This window comes from Myxocyprinus asiaticus, chromosome 12, assembly GCF_019703515.2.
Source record: "Myxocyprinus asiaticus isolate MX2 ecotype Aquarium Trade chromosome 12, UBuf_Myxa_2, whole genome shotgun sequence".
Taxonomy (NCBI): Eukaryota; Metazoa; Chordata; class Actinopteri; order Cypriniformes; family Catostomidae; genus Myxocyprinus; species Myxocyprinus asiaticus.
This window is the reverse complement of record NC_059355.1, coordinates 21,293,784-21,310,629: the sequence shown is the minus strand read 5'-3', so window position 1 is coordinate 21,310,629 and position 16,846 is coordinate 21,293,784. Positions and strand designations below refer to the sequence as shown.

General features: G+C 37.0%; 2 protein-coding genes across 3 annotated transcripts in view; one reads left to right on the top strand and one right to left on the bottom strand.

Annotated features, from left to right (window-relative positions):
• Window positions 1-13,312, top strand: part of LOC127448709 (netrin-1) — a 108,046-nt gene extending 94,734 nt beyond the window's left edge. For both annotated transcript variants that reach the window (XM_051711456.1, XM_051711455.1), the window contains 2 exons: window positions 4,815-4,889; window positions 9,830-13,312. In XM_051711456.1, coding sequence (XP_051567416.1) covers window positions 4,815-4,889; window positions 9,830-10,158 — 404 coding nt within the window. In that variant the 3' untranslated portion in view covers window positions 10,159-13,312. The remainder of the gene's footprint in view (window positions 1-4,814; window positions 4,890-9,829) is intronic.
• A 200-nt stretch (window positions 13,313-13,512) lies between these two features.
• The window catches only part of LOC127449033 (syntaxin-8-like), a 94,947-nt gene continuing 91,613 nt past the window's right edge, over window positions 13,513-16,846 (bottom strand). Inside the window, exon 8 of the mRNA XM_051712129.1 lies at window positions 13,513-14,195. Coding sequence (XP_051568089.1) covers window positions 14,128-14,195 — 68 coding nt within the window. The 3' untranslated portion in view covers window positions 13,513-14,127. The remainder of the gene's footprint in view (window positions 14,196-16,846) is intronic.

Here is a 16,846-nt window from a genome sequence, read left to right as displayed (position 1 = left end):
GGAGATTTATAGTAAAAAAGGACTTAAATATTGATCTGTTTCTCACCCTCACCTGTCATATTGCTTCTGAAGATATGGATTTAACCACTGGAGTCACATGGATTACTTTTATTCTGCCTTTATGTCCTTTTTTGGACCTTCTGAGTTCCAGTCACCATTCACTTGCATTGTGAGGACCAACAGAGCTGAAATATTCTTCAAAAAATCTTTGTTTGTGTTCTGCAGAAGACAGAAAGTCATATACATCTGGGATGGCATGAGGGTGAGTAAATGTTGAGAGAATTTTCATTTTGGGGTGAAAAAGGAGATCAGTCTATGTCCTCCATTCTCCAAAACTGACATAGTGTTTATCAAATCTTAGATAAGTTAGTTTTGGTCCTCTGTAATGATGGGACAAGCGATGTACCAGGAGTGTTGATATTTAATATATCAACACTGGGATGCTTCACTGGTAGTATCGTTCCATTTGTCTGTGTTTGCACCATTTTAGACAGGCTGCTAGTCGGTTATTCTGCTTTGGCCACGTTTGGTTCTATTTTCATTAGTGGAGCGAAAATAGACAAAATAACTGCCCGTATTTTGTCTACATTGCAGGATTCTCTGTATTAACTTGTTTATAAATCTAATTATAAAATTAATATCACACCCACAATTGTGCTGTATCGAGAAAAGTGCATGCTTAATAACACTTATGGACATTAGTAACCAATGAAAATGTAACTATATTTTTATTTGTACAGCACTTGTCACAATACACAATCATTGACAAAAGTTTCAAAGTAGCTTTACACAAAATCCCAATCTAACAGAAAAATAATCTGTAATGTTTGCAGAGTCTTAAAGTCCTCAATGTGTGGTTTAATTGAATAATGTGATTGTAGATTATGCCTTAAAAAAAAAAAAAAACAGAGTGTCTATTTTCACCCGGGTGTAAATAGCATTTGCCACACAGTGCAGCTATTTGCATCCCAATAGTCTAATGAAAACACAGAAATATACAACAAACTAAACAACAGATGTCACTGCAGTGGCGTGGAGTGTAAAGACAGTGTGTGAATGTGAACTGTTCAGGGGCGGGGTCAGAAGGGTGTCAGCTGCCACCCTAAAAATGAGCTTCGCCACCACACTTGCCACCCCAACTCAGACCCCGCTCTCATCCTGGAGATGGTGTGCAACGGCTTAACCCGTCCATGTTGATCATGGTCCATAACAATGTTACACCTGTGTCTGGGAGGACAGTAGACAAATATCTGACACTATTTGCACCAGGGTGCAATTAGTATCCACCATTATTTGCACTAGGGTTGGGGTTCAGATAATATCTGCCACTATTTGCACTGGTGTGTAAATAGCATATACCATTATTTTCACTGGGGTGCAAATAGCATCTTTATCTTTAGGCCCCCCATGAGCAAGCCAAAGGCGACTGTGGCAAAGAACACAAAACTCCATAAGATGTTGGTTTATGGAGAAAAATAACCTTGGGAGAAACCAGGCTCACCGAGAGGACCTGTTCCTCTCTGGCTAAACAGCATGAATATAATGCCAATATTAGTTATCTATGTGTTATACGAGTAATGGTTTAAATAAGTACACTAGGTAGATGTTAGTGGACAATGTTTAAACTAAAGGATTTTGTACGAATTGTAAAATAAATGATAAAGTGTTTTGAAGTCCATACTAACATAACTGCGGAAGTGCACATAGATACATTGTCCTTTGTTATTTGGCTGATGAAGGCTTTATTTGGCATTAATTTATTGTCTATGTATTCCATTTAAAGAAAGTGTAGTCCATCCTATGACCAAGATGATGTACCACATATCAATGATTTATAATGCATTTGTAAATGACTTATTAGTCATTAATGAACTTCTTTATAAACCCTTAAAAAAAGGTAACATCAATGTTACTGATATTGCTCAATTTTCATGAATTTTCTGGATGTTTAGTTGTTTTACTGAAGTTGTATGTATGGAAGGGACTACTGGATCACCCCGAGCATGTTTTTCAAAATATCAGCAACATTTTACATAACCACCTATCACTATCGCCCTTGTAAGACCAAATGGTACCACATAATTCAGCAAGGCCCTCAATGATTATAAATGGGACAAACAAAATGAGGAGTGAGAGATAGAGGGAGGGAGAGGAAGGAGAATTACAGAGAGAGAGAAACAGAAAGAGAGTGAATAGTGTTGAATTAGTATCTCATCATTAATGCAAAGCTCTTGTCTAATTTAAAGCTTGCCTCTCCTCTCTGCAATTTCACATTGAAAGACTGTCAGGTTGCGATCTTCCTCACACATCTATGTGCTTCATTTACAGTAATGAAGTTGATTTCTACCCATTTGCTGTCCATTAATGTGATGGCACCATGACCAAAACAAACCCTGAATCAAAACTGCATGCGCTGTCTGGTCTGTTTCTTTAACCCATTGTCAGAGTTCAGAAGACAGCTATTTTCCTCTCAAAGTTCTCAATGAAAATAATGAAAGAGAAAGGTATTTGGAGAGAGTGAGAGAGAGAGAGAGAGAGAGAGAGAGAGAGAGAGAGAGAGAACATAGTTCGGTTTGGAAAAGGCCCAGCTTGCCATTGAGTCTTTGCCCCAGTGGGAGCTTGGGGCTCTGGTTATAATCTAATTACATGCTTTATTTGCAACAATTTGTTTCTCAATCAGTCTCATTCTGCACAGACAAAGCCTTCCCCCTGTGCGCTTACTCACACCTCATTGTTACAGTTCCCAGATCTGTGATGTGTGCATGAATAGCATTGTCCGTTCCATCAGAGGTTCAACTGGAAATAGACCTCAGGTCAGCTTTAGGCTGTTTTTTGTATCAGCAGAGTACAGTGTTTTCCTGTCTCTAAGTACTGAAAGACCCCGCAGGTTAGATTGTCAGTGTTAGATGTCAGTGCTTTTCAGTGAGCACAGAAGTGCTGAGTGAGTCCAATTGTGCACTGAATAGCACAAACTCATTAGGTAAGGAGGTGTTCTTCACTGAATCTCCAGACCATCAAATTAATTCTTAGGCTAGTGACAGAGAATTCGTCCACAAATGTTTCCCCACAGGAGTCCCCACAGTCAGCATGTTACTGGTGCCCTCCACTCATTCTTCAGTGTCAAACAAGCCTCACATTTAAACTCACGCGCAGCTTTCTTTAACTCACTGGCACGACTTGCAGTGACACTGGATGCAGTCCCAAAACCTCTCATACACTGCTTTCGCTTGAAAAGACGGCAGAAAAACATCCATTAAGGTGAAATCGGCCTCCGTGGGAGCATCATGACAGGACGGCAAGCTAACCCTACTTCCCCTAACTCAAGAGGGGGTACAATGATTATATTTGTCTTTGCTGTGGGGGTCTAAGTCTTTAAATAGGAATCTCAGGGTGCTCATCACCTCCTTAAAGAGAGCTAATGAGAAATTATGGTTTTCAAAGGGAAGTATCATGATGGCATTAAATAGGGTTACAGGAAAACAAAGAACTTTTCTCTGCAGTCTTCATTTAAATGGAAATTAAGCTGCCACTGTATGGACTCTCAATTTCATTTAGTTTACAGTTTCTCTGCCATTTCGAATCTATAGTCTGCATGGTTTGACTCGCCCAACCCCACCCACCCCCAGCTGCAGTCTGCCTTCGAATCCCTCACACAAGCACTTCGCTGTGACTACTTTCACTGGCATTTTTTTCCTGATTCCTCCGTTGCCCGGGCAACCTTATTCACACTGAGAGAATAGAGAGTCCAAAAGAAAGTAAAAGGCAGGCATGGAGTGCAGGTCGGCCGAAACAATGAAGTTTGTTCAGATGCAGGCGAGCTAAAAGGTTTTCTCTCCCCCTCCTCCGTCTTCTCATTGCATCCATCCACTAAAAGAAGGCCATGACAATGTGTGGGGTGTAAGGGGAATGCCAGGCAATAGAAAGAAATCTTCTCCATCTAAACATCTGCGTGTTTCAAAGAGGTATTTGTAATTAATTAATTTTACTATTGTACTGCATCAAAGCAGCAAGCCCAGCTCTTAGTTTGTTTATTTATCAAGGAGTTAACTTGAGAGCCAAAAATGGTCTGAAATTCTTTGCAAGGCTCAAGAGTTTGAACCTGAACGTGTTGAAATGCCACGTTTTGTCAACACCTGTAAGGCACTTATTTTTAGACACAAGCTTTTTTAAACACTTTATGCACTGCTAATTTTCCTCCTGACCTCCCTTTGTGCTTGGACAACACTTGCTCCCCCTTCACTGCCACCTCCCTGAGTGCTGAACCAATAAATGCCAAAGGTTGAAATGGTCTTTGGGGTTGAGGTGGGGGAGGAGGGCATTAGGGCAGACGTACGGGGCGAGTTGACAGCAATGGGCGGGTGGAGTCGTGATTCTAAAAGCCCTAATCAGGCCCATCATGGCACTGACAGTGGAGACAAGGGTGAGAAATTAGCATGGTTCTTTAAAAAAAAAAAAAAAAAAAAAAAAAAAAGAAACGCTGGGTGGCACAATACGCTTAGCCTCAGAGGGCTCCCATCAGAGCAGGGGAGGGTCCAGACATCCAGAGAGCAGAACGAGAGGGACCTTTTGTCTCCTGCTTTTCTAAAGAGCAAAGGACACTCCGCTGAATGCCTCACAAGCCCTATTAGCGCCTCACAATTAAACTGGGCAGATGGGTGTCACAACAGGCCAGGGCTTTAGGAAAGATGTGTAGTTTGCAGAAGTGTCTCTTTTTCAGACAATGTACTCTCTTTTACATTCTTTGTGTTGTTGTTGTTGTTTTTTTCAACTCACCCCTTCTCTCCTTCCTTTCTTGCTTTAACCTCCAAATTTAGATTGCGACTCCTACTGCAAGGCCTCCAAAGGCAAGCTGAAGATCAATATGAAGAAGTATTGCAAGAAAGATTACGGTGAGTGATAAAAGTGCACTCAACAGATATACACATACAAACAGCATCACAACCACATTTATGCAGGAAGCTAAAATCCTTGCCCTCAACATCTTTATTCTTTAACCAAAGCCGAACTCCCTGGAGCCCCCTCAGTGTTGGTATATCGTAGTGATGGCTTACTCGGGGCTTTCAAGAAGAAAGTCAAAGGATAAAACAGGAGGAAAGGCCATCAGTGAGGGGTTTAGGGAAGGCTGCGTTGACAGACAGCCCAGCAGGTATTTGAGCCCAAAGCGGATCAAGCCATGGCAGTGTGACGGGCAAAAGGGACCAGAGAGCTCGCAGATATCCTCATTAAGGGAAACGCATGCCCCTGTCCTGCATTCCTGGGGGCAGCAGGCCCTCTCTTCTCCCTTAAAAGGAGCAGATGTGCAGCTCCTCTCCTACAGAGGTGGGGCTGATTCATCAGTCAAGCGAGAGACATTGTGGAACTTAAAGAGCTTAGCAGATTTAATGACAGTTAGAGCATTTTAACAGGTCTTTTGGATCATCAAATTTGGTCACCATAGATCACTTATTGATGTTGAAATAACTCAATAAAGATGATGTAAAGGCTGACTTCAGACAGAGTCCTTCAAGACTTTTTTTTTTTTCAACCCCCCAAAATATTTAATACTTAGAAATATATGAATAATATTGCATAAGATAACACAATTTCATACAAAGTGGCATTTATTTTCAAGCAAAACATTTCACAAAAATATTTAAAATTGTAAAACAATAGATATATTGTTCAAAATGAAGACTAAAGCATTTTGACACTTGGTTGTTAAATGTTAGTGGAACATGTCCATAGTTAATGTGATACACTACATCTGTGGTTACTCTGCTATGACACTTGTGTGAACTGAAAGTCAGCTGAAAATCCACTAAAAATCACTTTGATGTTGGTTAAAAATAACTCCAAAAATGGCAAAGAAATGCGAAGTTCTGAGAAAAGCTATTCCACTTGTTTTGATATTTTATATTGAATGCAAATAGTATGACTAAAAGAAATAGTTTACCCTAAAATTCTGCCATTCTTTACTTACCCTGTTAGTTACTCTGTCATTATGTACTCAGTTATTTAATAGACTTCTGTTCTTCCGTGGAACAAAAAGAAAGAAAAAAAGAAAGAAAAAAAAAAAAAAAACTCCATGAAACCTTCTGAAGCCATACAATCACTTTGTGTGATGAACAGAATGAAATTTTAGTTTTTTTTCACTATCAAATAAAATCATTAATAAAGCACTTACTGTATATCAAATATGGGGGCTATGTCGATAACATGAAAACTCATTGGTTCTCATCGCATTTTGTGACCAAATGATTCACAAAATGATGTTTTTTGTCCTTTTTCCAGCTTAACAGACTGGAGTCATTATTCATTTGCATAAAATATTACCTTTTGTGTTCCACAGAAGAAAGTCAAATAGGTTTGGAGTAACATTAGGGCGAGTAAATAAGGACAGAATGTTTATGGGTCAACTATTCCTTTAAGTGCCCAAATACATTTTAGGGCAACTGTATATCGTTGCTGTCTGATGTAAAGCACGTATCTCCAAGAAATAACATTTTCAACATTTTTCTCATAAATGATCTTACAAAATGAATCGAAAAGAACATAATTAGTCACCTTTAGCACCATAAATAGAATTCTATCATCACAAATCTGTTAGTCAACTGTTCGATATTTTAATTAGACTTTTGGAATTTTGTTAGCGAACGTGGACATGCATGGTTTTCTTATCATGGGTTCCAATGGCGCATGTTCAGTTACAGACTCTAACTGAGTCTAACTGTTCGTGTTCCCAGAACTCGGTAGGTTATCGATTGCTAGAGAATTGATTTTTGTATATAATCTGAGCTTTCACTTACTATTTTAGATTGAAATCAGTTTTATGATTTCAGTTGTTGAGTGGACAGTTCGGTTTCGAGACTTTCGAGAATTAGCTTTCACTCACGGTTTCACGAAGATGGAAATCTGGCAATCGTGTATGGCTGGTGTAGTCTAATTTTTAAAGCCACCTTACACTGTGTGTGCATGAATGGCTTTGGTTGTCAGGGAAATCACAGAGCCAGCGCGATGTAGGCAATCTCTTCACTACACTTCAGCCGGATAGCTGAGATAAATTAGTTGACGCTCTTCAAAACATAAGGGTGGGACATACATGGTTTTGATGGACACTTCTCAAGGCAATGAGATACTTGTTAAACAGATAGCCTAATTTAACATCTTTTCATTGGTCATTTCAATGCACAATTCAAACAGTAGGAAGAGGTTACTTGGCGCATTCCATCTATGGTAAAATGTGATAATTGCCAAAAGTGGAGATACTTGTTTTTCATCGGACAGCGACGATATGATAAATATGATGAAAATTAACTTTAGCCATCAAAACACTTATGTGAAAGTACTTCCTGTACCAACACATCTGCCATGTTACACTCCTTCTGAAAGAATCTGTTACAGTCAGGGTCAAAAACAAAGAATCCCTGTAGTGTAGAAAGGATGTCTGGTTGTTACATCTTAAGTGAATACTCAGTGCCATCACCTCCTGCAGACCGGCTTTGCGTGTTCTCCTTTTTACACTGCCATTACTCATTTAAGAATTTATCCAGATAATATGGCCCCCCTGCTGACTTCACTTTACAGTGCCCCTCCGTTATGGAGAGCTGGCCAGCTTCCCCTCTAACCAAAAGTTAACAATCTAGGATAAACTCCCACATTCTGAGCATTAAACCTAATCCACTTTCCTTCTGCCTTCTGGAGCATCAGGGGGGCTTTATGCTATAGCAGCATGGGGGGAAATTGTTTGGAACTGGTGTTGAACTTGAGGATGAAGTGATCTAAAAGTCTTATGGGGAGAATCAGGCCCTTCGTAGCATGATATTTACAGTCTCATGCCTCACTGGCACGTTACCCATAAAGCACCATAGGAGTCCTTGGCACAGCTGGGCCTTCGCAGCGTGTGAATTGTTGCAACCATTGGATAAATGTAATGACTTCCACCATGCCAAATGGTAACAGTGACAGTTTTTCATTAAGTTAAAGTTTTTCTTTTCTTAGCTATTCCTCACTGTGCATCTAGATCTTTACTCTAAATCTGCTAAAATTATGCGACCATTGGCATGTCAAGAAAAGACACACATCCTGGCACCTGATACAAATGAGTAGTTGAAACTCAGCACGTAGCTTCAGTCTAGCGAGGAGCTGTGTGGCGCAAGACAGATTGATTCCTGTAAATGTGAAAAAGGATCTTTGTAATGGTATTAAATGAAACTCATAGAAAAAGTGAGTTCTAGTAAGCAGAATGTTTGCTTTGTTCTGGGATTAAATGTAGTACATCAGAAAAGAAAACAATTCAATATGGGTGCAGTATCATGGATGACATGCATCTGTCAGTAGTGGGCAAAGCATGCAGAGACTGCAAATAGATACACAGATCACCAACCATCAGCCTGCATGATACAGCCTCAATCTCAGCCAAGTGCAAAGCATGACGCTGACGAAATTAAATATACCCGTTATGCTGGTCCTTTTTGTCAAAGTCACCTTACAAAGAACCTTAATGGCTATTAATAATAAAAGGGGAACAGCATGAGTCTAGAGGCATTTTAAGCAGATTTTTAGTATTTGTACTTCCAAGGAGTCTCAAACTGCATCAAGGCTTGAATTACAAGATTAATCTGAAAGCACTTGAAACTGAAGGCTGACCTGCATTGCTGCCGCAACTGAGACAACACAAGCGTCTTTATTACAGTCAGAGCTATACACTGCATCTGCGGCAGATGCAGATGACTGCAAATTTAGGCACATTTGGACTTAGTATCTGTATGAACATTCTGGCTCTGTTGAGATTTACTTTATTGTTTTTGATGTTTGGGGTCCCAGAGTATATGTTAAAATAATATTATTAATTTTGATAATAATTACTTTTAACAAGTTCCTCTGACCTGATCAAAACCCAGGCAGATATTACTGAAGCTTTATTCCTCTGTTTAAATATAAAGCAAGCATGCACTTTTCAGAAATGTGACTGGTATCCATTCTAGTAATGTTGTTTCTATTTGGGGTCAGTTTTAACTCAGCAAAAACACATTGTAGAGAAATACAATGAAATAAATCAAAACAACTAGCAGGAGTGTCATTGTGTGAGGCCAATCAGAAAAATTTAAGTTAATGCATTAGGTATCATGAACTACATGAACATTACAGCATTTGTTAAAGGGATAGTTCACCCAAAAATGAAAATTCTCTCATCATTTACTCACCCTCATGCCATCTCAGATGTGGATGACTTTCTGTCTTCTGTAAAACACAAACAAAGCTTTTTAAAATAATATTTCAGCTCTGTTTGTCCTCACAATGCAAGTGAATGGTGATCAGAACTTTGAGAGCCCAAAACGTAGTATAACATTTTAACCACTGGAGTCTTATGGATTACTTTTATGTAATTTTTGGGCCTTTTGAGTTCTGGTCACCATTCGCTTGCATTGTGAGGACAAACAGAGCTGAGATATTCTAAAAATCTTCATTTGTGTTTTGCAGAAGAAAGTGATACACATCTGGGATGGCATGATGAAATGATGAGAGCATTTTTAGTTTTTGGTGAACAATTCCTTAAATCTTTGTTAGTGAATAACTGTTACAATGCTAGTTCATGTTAGTTCAGAATGCATTAACTAATGTTAACAAATACAACTTTTAAAATAAAAATTAAAAAATAATATTTGTTGAAATGAACATTAACCAGGATTTATAAATGCTGTAAAAGTATTGGTCATTGTTAGTTCATGTTAACTAATGTAGTTAACTGCTAACAAATGGAACCTAAAATGGTCTTTTTCAGAACCCAAACAGAATGAATATAAAGGGTTAATAGTGAAAAATGTTTCTCTTTCCTATTTCTCTCTACCAGCTGTCCAGGTCCACATCCTGAAAGCAGACAAAGCCGATGAATGGTGGAAGTTCACTGTCAACATCATCTCTGTCTACAAACAGGGTGAGAGCCGAATCCGCAGAGGAGACCAGTTTCTGTGGGTCAGAGCCAAGGACGTGGCCTGCAAGTGCCCGAAGATCAAACCCAGCAAGAAGTACCTTCTGCTGGGCAACGATGAGGATTCTCCTGGACAGAGTGGCGTGGTGGCAGACAAGGGCAGTCTGGTTATTCAGTGGAGGGACACTTGGGCTCGAAGACTCCGGAAGTTTCAGCAGCGGGAGAAGAAAGGAAAATGCAAGAAAGCATAGTGAAGGGAAGAGAGAAGAGGTGGCCATCCAGAGCTGGACAGAGAAACAACAGACAAGTGGTGGATGATAAGGGAAAGGAAAAGCAGAAAAAAAAGAGGGACTGAACATCGCTGCTTTGAAAAAAGGCATGAAGAGAATATCAGTGTTTTTTTATTTTATTTTATAAATACAGTAAGAACATGTGTGAAGGAGCTCACAATGCAGTTTTCATTTCTTTGTTTCCTTCGAGATTTGTTTGTTGTTTGCCAGTTTTGCACCTGTGTCCAGTAAAGAAAGGTAATTTAACGGCTTCATATTTCAGATGTATTTGGCATGTTTTCAGTCTGGTTGAGAATCGATCAAGCCATATTTCAGAATCATAAAATTAAAATAAAAAAAATAATAACACAGCAAAAAAGCGATAGTCCTTAAAGGAAGTTCAATGTAAGTTAAGCTCAATCAACAGCATATGTGGCATAATGTTGATCACAATCCAGGTTACAGTGTGGCACTTACAATGGAAGTGAATGGGGCCAGACCGTAAAGGTTTAAATACTCAGTGTATCAAAAGTATAGCCACAATACATAAAAAATATGCATGGTAACAGGATTTGATTCAAATAAAATTGCTTACTAACCTTTTCTGTGTAAAGTTATATTCAATTTTACAACTTTGTTGCCATGACAACATAACGCTGTAAACCCCAAAACGACAATAAAATGGACTTTTTAAAAAGTGTACAGCTCAAATAATACAGAATTTTTAACAGAACAATTAATGTATTTTATCATTTTATAAATTATAAGTGTCACGTTTCTGATTCCATTGTAAGGGCCTCAATTTTTACTTTTTTTTTTTTAAGGTAGGGATGTGCCGAAATTTATTTTTGTGGTTCTCAACATTATGCCACAAATGCTGTTGATAACTTGTATTGAACCTGGAATATTCCTTTAAGTATTTTTATTGCAAGAATAAAACAATTGGTGAGCTTAGGTATTTAAGAATTCAGAAACTCTATTTCATGCATAATGCACTATTAAGCATCTAAGATGCCAACATTTCAGAAATTTTATATCTCAGTTTTTAAGACTGCAGTTATAAGATTTATGTCTTCTTTAACAAATTTAAGAGGTTCTTTTTAAATACCATTTCAAGATCTGAGCATTTTAAAAAGCATTACTTTGTAACAATATTGCATCACAAAATACATAATTACCACAGTTGTGTGCATGTATTAATGTATATTATTATTATTATTATATTATTATAATGAATGCACTCAGCATTAGTATGAGATGACCGGTTTAACGTCATCATTATCATCCATTTCTGGTGCAGCAAAAAACAAAAGTAGAAAAGCTCTTGTATATGTATATTTCATGTAACACTACTAACCTTTGAAGACTGGTGCTGTTGTTTCAAACGTCACAGTGAATCAATTGTTTCTGCTGTGTAGTCATCAGTAAAATGAACATTCTGGGGTTTTCCCAGATTACTGCAGACTCAGAGTCTGACACGGCACGACAATAGCAAATCTTCAAGGTTTCTGTTCAATTTATATGTTTCTGATAGCCTTTTCTTTTTTAGGTGTCCCACATTTTCTCTACTTCAAGACTGACTTCCTAAACATCCAATATTTGCTGAAAGTAGCTCTGTAAATGTTATAGTAGTGCCCATTGACTGCTGTCTTCAACAGACAGGTCTCCACAAACATAGGCTACATTTGGTATATTTGAGATGCAGATTTACTATGTATCAGCCAAGATCAATTAAAGAATTTTTTTTTTTTTTTTTTTAAATGTCTGTTTAAGCCATGTGTGAAGAGGCCACGACATGACATTTCTTTACAATAAGAAAACATCTGTTCTCCTGACAATTGTTTTAAAACTGATTTAGGATCTATAAAAATGAAATAGCATGCTTGTACAAAATTGTGGGCAAACCCAAAATTATTAGCATGCCTTTACAATTATTTTTTAACTTTGAATAAATCCACCATGTATATTTTTGTAAAAGACATGACTGAGGTAGATGACTCTAAATACAAACATAATTTCTTGTTCCATTTGATGCTCTGATTCAATTGTTTATAGTCCAGACATGGATGATGACGTCGTTTTGTTAAAACAGAACTCCAGTGAGGCGAGTCCAATGTATAAACAGGCCTTTTCGTTACAAAAGTCCTGAAAGAGTTGGTAGAATGATGTGTATAGTTAGTATTTTCTTTGTGTGTAAAACAGTATTTAGAAGTGTACGAATTTAGTTTTGTAAATCAACAACATTCCTCTAACATTACCCATATCTGTTTAGGGTCTGTGAATGTAGGTACGCATGTAATGTTTCACTACAATAGAGTATTCTCTTCACTGTGAGAAACGCTGCTCAGACTCACACACGCGTTCCTTACTCTGTTACTGAAAAGACCCAGATCTCTAAAGTAACAGCTACAGTGTTGAACACTTGTCCACTGATCTTTGAAGGGCCACTTTTGCTTGTGTGATCCATCCTTCACAGATCAATAAGACACCACATGCAAGAACTGATAGTAATTTCACTATAAATTATATATATATAAAATAATAATAAAAAATAAAATCATGCTCCTGTAACTTTTTTTTGTTTGTTTGGTAAATGTACACAAAATGTATGGCGTACAGATATTTATACATAAGCTGCATTTACCGGTTACAAAACAATATTTGTAAAACCACATGTATATGCATTTTGTTTGCCACTCAATATGTTCTTAGAGCACATTCATTTTTCATTCTATAAAGTATTCTAATGATGTAAATTTATGTTGTTTTTATTTTTGGCAGCAGTGGAAAGATGGCTCCTGTGTTTGACATTACCAGCAGACATTACATACATTGCTTCTTGTTCATAATATAAATTGTAAATGTAGCTGTGGCAAATACAATACGTCTGCAATATTGTTTTACAATGCATACTAATATATTATGGTTATTATGTAAGAAAATATTTAATGACACAAAACATTGTAGATTTTTTTATGTCATGTCTTTTTACCTTTTTTTACAGTTTGTGGTTGTTTAGATGGTTGTGATTAAAATCCAGAGAGGAAGATAACTACTGAACACCAATCTGGTAGAACCACATTCAGCATTCATTTGGAATAAAACCTCAAAAACCACAAGTGTGCCTTACTTCTATTTCTCCATGCATATAAATTTGGTTTAAAAAATATTTGGTTTAATTTTTACAATAAAGAGAACTGCAATCATAAATTTGATCAAAATATCATAAATATCATCAGCACTAAAATGAACTATTAAGTTAAATAAATGATTAAATTAAATGGCAAGCTTTTATTTATAAAACAGACAAAAAGTACAAAGCAAAACAGCTGAATTCAGGTTGCATTTATTAGAATTCACATTGTCAAGACAAACAATTCACAGTAAAGAGTTAGCAATAAAATCTAGATTTCAATCATCTTATTTTGTATTTAATTTTATTTTTTGTAGTTCAATATGAAAGAGAAGCTATTACTGAATGTATTAATGAGGTCACAATAACAGAGCTCATATAAAAACCCAAGCAGCAGAGCTCAGGACACTGTATTGCTTTGTGACTCCCAGACCTTGTTTACATGATGGATACGGATCATTTCCTTCACTGCCAAACAAATTTAAATGTGTTTTCCCCCCCTTGGAGCATCTCAAGCTCATGCTTATATTCTATTCAAAACCTTTGAAAGGCTTTTTGTATTTTTCTTTCCATTGCAAAACCTACTTTGATCATTATCTGAGGAGCTAAGAATTTATGGCCCAAGTTCTTCATAGTGGTCCATTCCTTGGCTTTATTACAGTCATGGCTTCCATTACTTTCATAAATGCAAAAGGGGAAAAGAGAGGGGTTTGGAGGTAGATGTTTACATAAACATTCAGCTTGGAAACTGTCTCCTCCATTAACCAGTCTTTGCAGTACATATTTGTGCTGTTTTCTCTTCAGAAGCATCCTCTTCATTAGCTCGTTGGCCAAACTGCCACAACAATGATGGCAATCAGCAAAAGAACAATCACCACCAGCATCCCTGATTTAAAACACACACACACACACACACACACAAAACATATGAATGAACAAACAACTTCATGCTCTATGGATGAAGATACCCTTTATTTCATGCCAGTTTCACATGTGCATTCGTCATTTGCCTGTAAAAATACAAGATACTGATCTTTAACAAATCCTCTACAAGAACCAGGAAAATAACTACATAAAACTGTTATTGTACTTCCGTGACTGTTGTCTGTTTTGAAGAGTGCATGTAATCTAATAGGAGTTCTGTCCACTCTGATGAGCTTTTTCCCCATCCAGCCAAAACTCTTTCATCAGATCATCAGACACTGTGCCCTTTATTCAAAGTTTTTTTTTATTTTATTTTTTTTTAAGTGGAACATTTGAGACAAAGGCAGCCCATTAAAAAAAAAAAGAAAAAAGAAAAGAAAAAAAGAAACGGACTAACAATCAAATATCTTAAATTGATCAAATTCTGCTCATGGCTTTGAACTTTTTTGACTGAAATACTTTATAAAATGCATGACTGATTTTAATGGTTGATTAATTAAATTTCTTCCAATGATATGTGTTTTTCATTAATCACTCATTCAAATAAACACAGTCATGACTCCTAGACAGGGCTCTTAGCCCTTGTACAAATCAAAGCCCAAGTTCACTAGCAGAGGCTGAGAATGACAAACAAAGCATGGTGAAACTTTTCATCAATGCATCTGCCTTTCATTAATCCTTCCGTTAGTCAAATTTCTCATATACTCTGTGTCACTGGAGCAATTGCAGGAAGGTGTCAGAGAGGATGTCTCATCTCCTGTGAGTCATCAACATCAACCAGAACATTCTTACATGTGTTGTAGACCTGCTGTTGTGAAACGGATAGTACGGACTCTTGAATGCTGTATGAACCACGATCAAATCGTGTGCAAAACTGCGACTGCACATTGTGCCACACTGCAAAAAAATTAAATTAAAAATAAATAAATAAATATTTTCTCACACCATATTTTTGGTCTTATTTTCTAGTAAAAACAGCTAAACTTCCTTAAAACAAGATGCATTTCCTTGAGAAGCAAAAATGCATTAGAGGTTTATTAAATCTTATTTTCAGAGAAACCTAACAAAGTTTATTGAGGGTTATGTTTAAAACAAGAAAAACCTATTTGCCAATAGGGTAAGAAAAATAAACTTAATTCAAGGGAAAAAAAATTATTTTTGTTAACCCACTGAAAAAAAGTTATTTTTTAATTTTTAATTTTTATGCATAAACCATAAATTTTGTTTGATTTCTCTGAACACAGTAATAAAAGATCTTGATTTTTTTGCAGTGCATTTTGTTTCATTGCTTGATAACCGCAAACATTCAACAGTTAGGCTTATTTGATCGTAACTGAATACTACTGCTCAGGAAAAAGAGATCCGATTAGTTTTCTGGACACAGAAGCTAGTTGATGTGGGCAAATGTAAACGCTGTGCTCTGATTAGGTGATGATCCGATCATGGTGATCACATGCTAATGCCAAGTGTAAAGGGGGCCTATGAACTACGTATAATACTTGGCAGAAAAATTATTTATCCCAATTTTTAATATTAATAAATCATTTAAGGAAATTTTTTATTATAAATAACTATGCATGGAACATTGGTGTATTTCATAATATTGCCGTTATTGCCATGGTACAATCACTGTAATGCATGACCTTTCATGGCTTATTGCTTTAATGTCAAAGAATTCACACCAATGAACGTTGTGTACCTAACAATCAATAACTAAAAGCTACAGAGGCACAACATTATACACTTAATATGTTTACAGCACTAAAAATATTGTGTAAATAAAAGCCAACACATTCGAATCAGTTGCTTTTCATTAATTGGGATATACTGTAACAATGCAGCAGTTTTGCGTTCTCCAGTAAATGCTTTGTAATTTAGCAATTGTCAAATACATTTTATTACGTTTTCAAAATGTACATCTCTGACTATGTTTGTCTGAAGCACATCTAACGTCAATGCTACCTTTCTTTGTGTAAACTTTCTAAACTTTCTTTAAGCATTGTTTGTCATTGACACTGGCTGGTGCTGTGTTTGCGGCCTGATTCAATGCATTAGTTTACACATTTCTCTCATAATTTGGCTCGGTGACTGTGCGTTCCCACAGGAGACCACAGCGCCAGCTGGCCTGTGTTGAAGCACAGTGTAAAAGGAAGCCACACTGCACTAACTGGTGTTGGTGTTATGAAATAATGACCTACCATAGCCTGCTGTGGGCAGGACGTGTGTTTTGAAATAACTCTACATAGCCTGCAGTTGTCCAGTTTCAATCTGTGACTAGGATCAATGTCGCTTTGGGGACATTTTTAGTGAACAGACCCCCATTCCCTTGACAGAAAATTCTACATTTACTTAACAGGAAATTGGCAAGATTTGAGGAGGTGGTGAAATATCAAACAGAAATATATAGTCCTCCAGTCAGCTGGTAAATCCAGTGTAAGCCATTTTACTCGAAGAAAAAAAACATACCAGTTTTAAAATCTTGGTAAAGTTCCACAGCCAGAAAAAAAACTTTCATGCCAAAAATCCTGTGAACAATATCTTTTTCTGTATAAAATGCCAGAGGCCAAACTGTCATTCAGATTTAAATCAGACTAAAGAAAGTGATGTAAAACA